Raw genomic sequence first — 11,908 nt, 5'->3', positions numbered from 1 at the left:
GGAACATAGATCGAAGCTACGTCACAAGAAACATGCAACACAATATATATGCCATGAATGCGTCATGCATGCAAGTTCAAACATCACGGGGAAGAAGAGAAAGAAACAGGTGTCGCCACGGCGAGCGAGAGGGAACCATGGCGGCAAGTCAGAAACGATGCCACGACAACGTACCTATCCCGATAACTCGTCGAGATATCGTGCCAACATATAGGAAGCGTGTGCGGGAACGTTAACTAAAGATGGGGTGATCCCGTATCTCGGGTTCCCATGTGTCGGGGCACAACAAAAGTGAGACAACGTGCTACGGCAACATACGACGCAAACATACATTCATCTCATACATCACATCCACACGGTTCTCAACAACGTTCCAACGGGATACCTTCGACGCGTGTGAATCAGAGGGGTTCGGTTCGGTGAAGGAGAACAACGGTCGTCGTGGTCGTAGTGGTAGTCGTGGTACTCGGGTCTCGTCGACGGTAGTCGTTCTCTTGGCGTCGTGGTTCACGGTCTTCACATCGGTAGTCGAACACGGGTCTTCGGCGACGTCGAGGAAGTCGAACTCGTTTCCGGGGTCATCGAGGACATCGTGGTGCTCGGCGAATTTGTCGGCTCCACGAAGGAGGGAATGGTGCACGCGGCGACGGCATGCGACACAACAGCAACGACCATCGGCAACGACAGCAAGCAAGCAACAAAATCCAACTGGCAGCTACAGCTAGCATCTACAACTTAGCAACAACAACTAGCAACTAACACCAACAACAAACTACCTCGGCACAAGCAGCAGCTAAGCTCGGCACAAGCAGCTACATCATCTACAGCCAGCAGCAAAACGGCAAGCAACTACGACAGCAGCATAGCAAAGGCATCAGCAACTACAATAGCAAGCAGTAACAGCAAAAGCAACTGGCCGCAGCAAAACGCAATGCGGCAACAGGCTCGGCACCAGCGCAGCAACAGCAAGGCAAATAGCAGCTAAGCAGCGGCAAGGCATCAGCAATAGCAACGGCTGCAGCAGCATCAGCGACAGCAGCTAGCACTCAACGCAAGCAGCAGTGGCATGGGTCAGCGCGGGGAACCGAGGAGAACACCGGCGGCCATGCCGGAGGAAAGGGAGGTCGCGCCATAGGGCGGCTCGGCGCTGGGCATCTCGGGGCAGAGACGCGCGCGCGGCTCCGGCGCAGGAGGAGCTTCGACGGGCGGACGCGGGGAGACGAGCACGGTGGGGCGCCATGGGGAGGCGAGCACGGCGGGTAAGAGGCGGCACGCGCAGGGGGGGTGACGGCGACGAGGGCTCGACGGGGCGGCCTGGAGGCGAGGCCGAGGGCAACGGGGACTGCTGGAGGCAGCGGCGTGGCCATGGCGAACCGAGGCCATGGCGGCGACCGGGAGTCCATGGGTGCTAGAAGAGGGAGGCGAGCACAGGAAGAACAGAGGGGATCGGGGAAGACAGGAGGAAACGGCAGGAGAGGTACGAGAGGCTGCGCTAGGGGGGACGAGGGGAATCGGCTGGGGCGCTAGGGCAGCAGATCTTTGGCCTGGGCCTGGCCGGTTGGGCTCCCCTTCTCTCTTGAGTTTTTTTTCTTTTAAAAACAGCAACTCAAACAAACAAAAGAAATAGCTTTAAAAAAAATATTGTTGACTCCTTTGAAAAAAATATTCCAAACTATAAGAAATAGTTGGGCAATTTTAAAAGAAATAAAATCAAACCTTTTGAAGAATTAAAATTAAAACCCTTTTTTATTTAAGGAATAAAATAAAAATGCTTTGAAAGAGAAAAGAAAATGAGACGGTTTTAAAATAAAACAAAAGGAGAAAATAGAGAAAACCCAAGGGGTTGCCCCCACATTTAATAAAAGGAGTTTTAAAAGAAGACGATTTTTTAAAAAAAGGTTAAAACGGAACTTCTACACAACCCCAAAACAAGATCAATGAGAAGAGAGGAGGGGAGTGGTTCGCGGTGCAACAGGGTTTGTGGTGGCTCTCACGCACCCACTCTCATCACTCCAACAAGACAACGCCACTCCCAAGGCACTCACACCCAACAACACGGAGCAACAAGCAACACCGACAAAACACAGATGACATGATGCCATGCATGATGCGACGATGCAAACTAAATGATGATGCAACCAATAAGACTAATCACACGACAAAAACGTAAATAAAGAGGGAATCTTCTGGAACATCGGCATCGGGCTGTCACAACTCTCCTACACTACAAGAGGATCTCGCCCGAGATCCAAGAATGAAAGGGGGGAGAGGATGAGAAAGAACAAGAGGTAAAACTCAGTCGCTTCTTTGACAAATGAGTGAAACCAACGATCCTTGAAGGTTGCAAAGAGATGAGGACTAATATGAGAAAGAAGCAAGAATTCACGGAAAATTTTGGCAGCACTTCGGTAGGAAAATGGGACAAAAAAATTCGATAAGACGGAAGAATTGGACAATATTAATAACAAACAACTAAATAGAACAAGGGAACACCATGATCTTGGTAGAACAACATAATAGACCCAAAAGAGCAACATCACAAAGCCTCCGGAACAATAGAATAGGAACTAGCTCATACGGAAGAAGAGAATGAAGAGAGAATGACAACTACTAACTCTAATGAACTTGGCAAGCAACCTTGCACGAAGAATTGAACGGAGTTGTTGGAAAAACAACAACGAAAAGAACAAGATAGTAGTGGGCTTATGGAAACCTTTCAAACTAATGAAGTGACAACCAGCCACTAACAGAAACAAGGATTGTTTGGGAGAAGCAAGATATGAACAATTTCTTACACCAAGAGGATACATTGAGAACTTGGATTAATGACAAGCACCATGATAGCACAATCCATAGGAAAAGCTTTAGGTGAAGTCCAAACCAAGATATCTCAATGAATAAATCATGGGTTGAAATATCTCATGATCAAAGAATTGGTGGTTTAAATATCTCATTCTTGAAAGGAAAACTCTTCTAGGCTCCTACACTAACAAGAATGCTATAATACCACCCCAAAAGATGAAGGAAGAACAAATGCACTGAAATGCAAGGGAAAGAATGCTTGAGGTACTCCAACAGGAATCTTGAAAAACACTTGAGAATGGATTGAAACCTTGATGAACCACCATGAAGGACCTCCGTATACAAATGAATGATGCAACGATATGAAGGTAGAAAAGAATAAGATTATAACCTTGCCAAAATTAAGATGAAGCCTCACAAAGAGATCTTAAAAGAACATGGAACTTCAGAAAAAAAGATAAGCACTTGAGAAAAGAATTGATATCACGAGCCACTCCGAAAGAAAGATTGAAATCACTATGAAACAGGAATAAGAATTATGTTATGCTTATCCTTCATCAAGTTTAATTGATGACAAGCAACGGATTTAGCATACAACTTATTCCTCTTGAAAGAATCTTGAAGAGATAGGGAGATAAGCACCAGTTGAAGCACAATTGAATGAAGCACCGGTAAGAATTCCAATTGAATGGAAATATCAAGAATTAATGGAGATACATGAGAATGAAGAGATCATGAACCACCTGAGAGGAAAAATTTAAACAAGACACCAGAATAATCGAGAGACGAACGAAGAGACAACAATTGAGGATGAAAGCTGAAAGCTGAGAACGAAGAATCTTCTAAAATGATGGCCTTCGGAGGAACGCGAAATAAAAACAACTCAGATAAGCACCGGATAGTACGAAAGGGGTACACATGATTGACAACAATTCAAGATAATGCCACCAAGTTGAAATGATGAATCTGCAAGAGAATGAACCAAGATTCGAGAGGAACACTCATTTGGTCTTGAAAGAAGAGAATGATGAGAAGAACACCACCAAGAATTAATGAGACACTCCAGAATAAAGAAGAATGAAATGTTGAGCCAAATATGACATTAATTCAAATAGATATTGACGAAGGGATATGACTGATGGAAATCATACTTACGTCATAGTTGAAAAGAATTAATGATCTCCGGGCAAGGATTAAAAGAGCCAGGAAAGATCCTGGGAACGAACATGTGGGTTATGGGCCCACTCAAAGAAACCACCGTTAGAAAAGATTGCTTAGAAGAGAGATAATGCACCGGTATGAAGAGAACTAGATGAGGTTAGCACCTCGAAATAATTGAAAGATTGAAAACCACAACATCTGAAATATCTTTAACACTCCGGATAGAAAGAGAGAGGAATTAGTAACAAGATAGGCTCATAAGAATTTCCAATATAGGAAAGAATTACAAGTATGAATGGATAAGATGACACGGACAACTAAATTGAATTCACCGGAAAAATAACAAGACTGAATAAGGATGAACATGAAGCTCCTGAGAATCTTCACAATGAATCACCGGGTAAGAGAGAAAAAAAAAGACAGCGGAAGCACCATGAAAAGAAAACTCTTGGATGAAAATCCAATCACTGAAGAAAAGGGTGGGAGGGTGGGGAAAAACAAAGACGACTTGGAACAGATGAGATGAACTCCGGCATAAAAGAGAGAATGATCTTGCAAAATTAGATAAGATTGAATTCAGTTGAAGAGAAGCACACCGGTTGAATGAAATTGATACAATGACTCCGGTTGAAAGGAATTGATAAGACAATTGATAGAGCAAAAGAATTAATACTCTCATAAAAATATGAGAACACCTCTTAGAAAAGATCTGAATCACCACTTGACATCGAAGCAACACAAATTTGTTGGAAGATCGTCCTATAAGTAACTACTTGAATTCCCACCTAAGGATTCCCGAAATATCTGGTCATGCAATCTGGTACACGGATACAAGGAGTAATATCACACAACTCCTATACTAACCCGTCACCTGTATCACATCCGTCAACACACAACCAGAATCTCAGACCTTCATCTACAACAGACCCTCGTGATCACAACGATACAAAGTATGGCAGTACTCCCAAACAATCTGCACCAGTACTGGTGACATCGGGGATATCTCGCCACTACTAGTATTGAAGCAATTACGAACATCCTTCGTACTGAGATATTAAGAAATCTGAATGATAACGATGTGCTCAAGAATCCCCTGGAGCTCAACTCCCCTGAAACTCAAAGCAAATAAGAGGCACCAAGACAGAACTCCGTCACACCGGCATCATATAGATTCCAAAAATATCCGCGTGATCCTAAAAAATTGAGTGAGAAGAGGAGTAGAATTAAATTATTACGTGAAGATTCCTCACCAAAGCATAGAAGAGGAGAAAAAAGAATCCTACTCTCCGATATATAACTAGACTCAAAGCAGTTTTTCACTAGACTCAACTCGGCCAAGTTCGATCAATCAAGGGGGCTCCTAGGTCGGTACTGCCCTGATATCAACTTGTCACGCCCAAGATGCGACCCTATCCTCAATTTGGCACGAAGGCCTCGTCAGGGATAGAAGCGCATCTCGTCCTGTCGCAAGAATGGATATCGTTACAAGTACATATACTGAAAAGAAGAGATATATATATATAGAGTTGGCTTACACTCGCCACAAGCTACATCAAAGTCACATCAGTACATTACATAATCATCAAGAGTAAGAGCAGGGTACGACTACGGATGAAAACAAACGAGAAAAGAATAACGACGCCCATCCTTGCTATCCTAGGCTGCCGGCCTGGAACCCATCCTAGATCGAAGAAGAAGAAGAAGAAGCAACTCCAAATGAACAATCAACGCCCTCGCGTCAAGTAACCTTTACCTATACCTGCAACTAGTGTTGTAGTAATCTGTGAGCCATAGGGGACTCAGCAATCTCATTTCCAAAGGTAGCAAGACTAGCAAAGCTTAATGGGTGAGGTATGGTTAAGTGGTGAGGTTGCAGCAACAGCTGAGCATATATTTGGTGGCTAAACTTACGAGTACAAGAATAAGAGGGGGAAGATCTACGCATAGCGGACGTGAACTACTGATGATCAAATGAATGTTCCTGAACACCTACCTACGTCAGACATGACCCAACCGTGTCCTCGATCGGAGAAGGAACTCACGAAAGAGACGGTCACGGTTACACACACAGTTGGCATATTTTAATTAAGTTAACTTCAAGTTATCTAGAACGAGTGTTAAACAAAGTTTCCACGTTGCCACATAACCGCGGGCACGGCTTTCCGAAAGATTTAACCCTGCAGGGGTGCTCCAACTAGTCCATCACAAATTACCACAAGCCGCATAGAAATCCTCAATCACGAAGCTCGCGATCTCGTCGGATTCCCTAGTGGAAAACCTCAACTCTGAGATTACCCAAAGCATCACCGAAATCCCGATGCACAAGATATCTCGTCAAAGGTAAAACTAATCCAGCAAGGCCGCCCGACGTGTCGACGATCCCGATAGGAGCCGCGTATCTCGTTCTCAGGACACGACGGATAAGCGAAGAATACGGTGGCCTGATAGACATCTCCCGAGTTGCCCCGGGTTGGCCTCGCACGGTGCTCTGTTTTGGACCAGCACCATCAGCACTGGCCCTCCCTGTATCATGTGAAATTACTCCTCGGGTTCATAACGTCCTATGCTTTCAGTATTAACAAAGTTATTATGTTGGGAAAATGTAGTACCAATGTTGGGCCTTGCCAGACCAGCTTTAATCTAAAACGAATTATCAAGGGGGTCCCTATAACAACCCCGATCGTGTTAGGAGCGCTCAATTATGGAACATAACACCGGTAGCCGAAACTAAGGGGGCAAAGGTGGAACAAAACACCAGGCTAGAAAGGCCGAGCCTTCCACCTTTTACCGAGTATATAGGTCCATTAAATTAAATAGCATATAATATGGTGATATGACAAGGAACCCATGTTATCACATGGAAGCAACTACACCTGCAACTAGCAACGCTAACACATGGTTAAGCAAGCAGTAACATAGCCAATCAGTGGTTTGCTAGGTTGAACAGGTTGAAGGTTTTCATGGCATTGTTGAGAGGCTGATATTTAACATGTGGTAGGCAACAAGACATAATCGATAGAAACGGTAATACTAGCATGGCAATGATAGTAATGGTATCTGGGGAAATGGTCATCTTGCCTGAGATCCCGCTTGGAAGAAGAACAACTCCGAGAAGTCGACGAACCAACGTTGTCGAACGGGTCCTCACATTCCGACACGCTTGCGGAACTCCATCGAGACGGAACAAACCGGAAACAAACATCAACACATATATTCACCACACGATGCACAACATGATGCAAACCTAATATGATGCATGGTCAGATCAATGATGCAAGGGATGGCATGGCAATTCACCTCACATTAAGTGAAGGTCGATATGCAACGAGTTGCATATCGACGAAACTCCACGACTAATTATTTAATTCTCTCCCGATTATTTACACGGCAATATTAAATGTGGTTAACATGGCAAGAGGTGAAGCGGTGATCCTACATGGCATCCTAGACGGTTAACACGTGGAGCATAGATCGGAGCTACGTCACAAGAAACATGCTACACAATATATATGTCATGAATGTGTCATGCATGCAAGTTCAAACATCACGGGCAAGAAGAGAAAGAAACAAGTGTCGCCACGGTGAGCGAGAGGGAACCATGGCGGCAAGTCGGAAACGATGCCACGGCAACGTACCTATCCCGATAACTCGTCGAGATATCGTGCCAACATATAGGAAGCGTGTGCGGGAACGTTAAGTAAAGAAGGGTGATCCCATATCTCGGGTTCCCATGTGTCGGGGCACAACAAAAGTGAGACAACGTGCTACGGCAACATACGACACAAACATACATTCATATCATAAATCACATGCACACGGTTCTCGACAACGTTCCAACGGGATACCTTCGACGCGTGCGAATTGGAGGGGTTCGGTTCGGTGAAGGAGAACAACGGTCGTCGTGGTCGTAGTGGTAGTCGTGGTACTCGGGTCTCGTCGATGGTAGTCGTTCTCTCGGCGTCGTGGTTCACGGTCTTCACATCGGTAGTCGAACACGGGTCTTCGGCGACGTCGAGGAAGTCGAACTCGTTTCCGGGGTCGTCGAGGACATCGTGGTGCTCGGCGAATTTGTCGGCTCCACGAAGGAGGGAATGGTGCACGTGGCGACGGCACGTGACACAACAGCAACGACCATCGGCAACGACAGCAAGCAAGCAACAAAATCCAACTGGCAGCTACAGCTAGCATCTACAACTTAGCAACAGCAACTAGCAACTAACAGCAGCAACAAACTACCTCGGCACAAGCAGCAGCTAAGCTCGGCACAAGCAGCTACATCATCTACAGCCAACAACAAAACGGCAAGCAACTACGGCAGCAGCATAGCAAAGGCATCAGCAACTACAATAGCAAGCAGTAACAACAAAAGCAACTGGCCTCAGCAAAACGCAACGCGGCAACAGGCTCGGCACCAGTGCAGCAACAGCAAGGCAAACAACAGCTAAGCAGCGGCAAGGCATCAGCAACAGCAACGGCAGCAGCAGCATGAGCAACAACAGCTAGCACTCAACGCAAGAATCAGTGGCATGGGTCGGCGCGGGGAACCGAGGAGAACTCCGATGGCCATGGCAGAGGAGAGGGAGGTCGCGCCACAGGGCGGCTCGGGGCTGGGCATCTCGGGGCAGAGACGCGCGCGCGGCTCCGGCGCGGGAGCAGCTTCGACGGGCGAACGCGGGGAGGCGAGCACGGCGGGGAAGAGGCGGCGCGCGGGGGGGCGGCTACGAGGGCTCGACGGGGCGGCCTGGAGGCGAGGCCGAGGGCGACAGGAACTACTGGAGGCAGCGGCGCGGCCATGGCGAACCTAGGCCATGGCGAGGGCGAGGCCGAGGGGCCCTGGCACGCCGACGAGCTTGGGGCGGCGCAGCGCGGGGAGGCGAGGCCATGGCGGCGACCGGGAGGCCATGGGCACGAGAAGAGGGAGGCGAGCACGGGAAGAAAAAAGGGGGTCAGGGAAGACAGGAGGAAACAGGAGGAGAGGGACGAGAGGTTGCGCTAGGGGAGGACGAGGGAAATCGGCTGGGGCGCTAGGGCAACACATCTTGGGCCTGGGCCTTGCCAGCTGGGCTCCCCCTGTGTCTTGAGTTTTTTTTCTTTTAAAAACAGCAACTCAAACAAACAAAAGAAATAGCTTTAAACAAAAAAATAAAAATAAATGTTGTTGTCTCCTTTGAAAAAATATATTCCCAACTATAAGAAATAGTTGGGCAATTTTAAAAGAAATAAAATAAAACCTTTTGAAGAATTAAAATTAAAACCCTTTTTTATTTAAGGAATAAAATAAAAGCGCTTTGAAAGAGAAAAGGAAATGAGACGGTTTTAAAATAAAACAGAAGGAGAAAATAGAGAAAACCCAAGGGGTTGCCCCCACATTTAATAAAAGGAGTTTTAAAAGAAGACGATTTTTTAAAAGGGGTTAAAACGGTACTTTTACACAACCCCAAAACAAAATCAACGAGAAGAGAGGAGGGGAGTGGTTCGCGGTGCAACAGGGTTTGAGGTGGCTCTCACGCACCCACTCTCATCACTCCAACAAGACAACGCCACTCACAAGGCACTCACACCCAACAACACGGAGCAACAAGCAACACCGACAAAACACAGATGACATGATGCCATGCATGATGCGACGATGCAAACTAAATGATGATGCAACCAATAAGACTAATCACACGACGGAAACGGAAATAAAGGGGGAATCTTCTGGAACGTCGGCATCGGGCTGTCACAATAGGCGCCAAAGGAGCTTGCAGTGTGGTACTTGAGGCAGTGGCCGCACATGACCTCTGGATTTGGCACTCCTTCTTTGGTATGCCAAGAACTCACAATGACATCAATGTACTACAGTGCTTAAATGTCTTTGCCAAGCTTGTTGAAGGTCATGCTCCTCCGGTGAACTTCGAGGTCAATGGGCGCCACTACAACAAGGGATACTACCTAGCAGACGGCATCTATCCAAAATGGTCCACATTTGTGAATACTATCTCAAGCCCTGTGTCAGCAGGCAAGAACTCCTACTTTGCGAAGTGTCAGGAGGCCTGCAGGAAGGATGTCGAGCGGGCATTTGGTGTGCTTCAATCTTGATTTACTGTTGTCCGGTACCCCACTCTGATCGGGTCAAAATCTCAGATGTGGAAGGTAATGAATTGTTGTGTCATCTTGCACAACACGATCATTCAAAACGAGTAGGAGGAGCTAGTGTTTGACACTGAACCATATTTCAGGCAGGGTCCTCTTGCAGCTGTTGATCATCAGGTACCGGCAACATCGGATGCCTTCCTCAAGATGTGTTAGGAGATCCAGATCCACAGGTACATCAAGAACCGTAGCACGATCTGGTGGAGCATCTATGGAGGCTCAAGGGTAACGCTTAGTTCGATGTGTTTTAATTTGTGTTCGAATTATGAGCTTGCTTAGTTGAACTATTTAATTTGTATTGATTTCTGTGATGAACTATGTGATAAAAATTGATTTTTGTTGAATTTGTGTCGAAGTGTGTCGAATTTGCGCCGAATTTGAGTTTAAAATCGACGACTTGGGGTCGAACTTGGGACGACGGCTGCGATAGGGATGACAATGGGGACAATCCCCTATGGAATACCTAGAATATATGCATCCCAATCTAGTCCCCATCATCCCATCCACATCCCCATTTACTCGAGTGGGGATGAAATTTCCCCATACCCATGCCCCACTAGGGAACGTGCCCCATTAGGGTTCCCATCCCATGAAGAAATACTCACATACATAATCTCCCCTAATAATAAACCACGGATCGCTTCTGCCGTACGTCGTTGGCGGTTTTGCAAAAAAGTCCTTCTATTTTTGGCTATTCAACCCGCGGTCCTTTTGTGAGTTAAATAACATTTCATTTTTACGTGAACCCCCTCGCAATCACCCTCGTCCGTCCGTCCGTAGTAGTACCCCGTCCCGCATGCATCTTTGGTCATGTTGAGAGACTCAGAGCTAGAGCGCGCCGGCGTCCTTGAGTATGGGCACGAGCTCGCCGGAGATGTGGACGGCCATGAGCCGGTCTAGCCCGCCGAGGAGCCGCCCGCCCACGAACACCGCGGGCAGAGCGACGACGGCCTCGTCCCCGGTGACCGCGGTGGCGAGCTTGGCCTCGTCGGCGACCTCGTGCACGGCGGGGTTCACCCCGAGCCCCTGCAGCAGCCGCTTCACCACGTGGCTGAGGCAGCACCCGCGCCTCCCCACCACCAGCGCCGGGCTCTCCGCCACCGCCCGCCTCAATGCCTCCCCGCCGTCGCCTCTCGCCGGCGCGCCCTCCTGGCCGCCCGCACCCTCGGCCTCGGCCTGCTCGGACCGCCGCGGCCACGCCGGCAGCCGGCCCGCTCTGTACGGGATCGCTGCCCTGCTCTGTTGTAGAGAAAGCCACAGGCTTGTCGCCCGGAGCCCCATACACAGTTGTCATCTACCAGAGAGAGAGAGGCTCCACCAGCACGTGCCAGGTCCTCCGTCACCGTTGTAGGCCGGGCCGAGGGAGGTGGGTTGCGGCTGGACGAGGCGCTTACCCTCGCAGTCAAAGCGACCCGGGAGTGGAGGAAGCGGCGCGGGATCGGCCGGACCTGGGGCCTGGTGGAGGTTGTGGACCTCTGGTGGCCGGTTCTGGAACACGAGGTGGATTGAGAAGAAGGGAGAGAGCATCGGGTGGATGGAGAAGAGGAATAATGGCGATGTGTTGTGGATAAGGGGCACGTAGTGGGCGGTGGGCAGGGGGTGTTGGACGAGAAGCTGCTGGATAGTGGACACCGACGGAGCTACGTGTTAGCCTGAAATGTGCACGAGACAGTTTTGCTCTGGTTAGGACCTCCGTGTGAATGAATTAATACTGGCATCGCGTCAGTGACATGCATTGGTTTGTTTTTTCAACAACTTATTACAAATAATCCAATTTCTTTAGAATGAGTGCAAGGAGTATGGTTCTCTT

General features: G+C 47.9%; 1 protein-coding gene across 1 annotated transcript; it reads right to left on the bottom strand.

Annotated features, from left to right (window-relative positions):
* Positions 1 to 10,926: 10,926 nt before the first annotated feature.
* On the bottom strand, positions 10,927 to 11,379 carry LOC123428608 (monothiol glutaredoxin-S9-like). The gene has a single exon (XM_045112826.1). The coding sequence runs from the start codon at positions 11,377 to 11,379 to the stop codon at positions 10,927 to 10,929; it is 453 nt and encodes a 150-aa protein (XP_044968761.1).
* Positions 11,380 to 11,908: the final 529 nt, after the last annotated feature.

Source organism: Hordeum vulgare, chromosome 2H, assembly GCF_904849725.1.
Source record: "Hordeum vulgare subsp. vulgare chromosome 2H, MorexV3_pseudomolecules_assembly, whole genome shotgun sequence".
Taxonomy (NCBI): domain Eukaryota; kingdom Viridiplantae; phylum Streptophyta; class Magnoliopsida; order Poales; family Poaceae; genus Hordeum; species Hordeum vulgare.
This window is presented reverse-complemented; position numbering and strand designations above follow the sequence as displayed.

What these genes read in the sequence shown, in the direction of transcription:
- LOC123428608 (XM_045112826.1), bottom strand. Translation starts at nt 11,379, where the DNA reads ATGGGGCTCCGGGCGACAAGCCTGTGGCTTTCTCTACAACAGAGCAGG.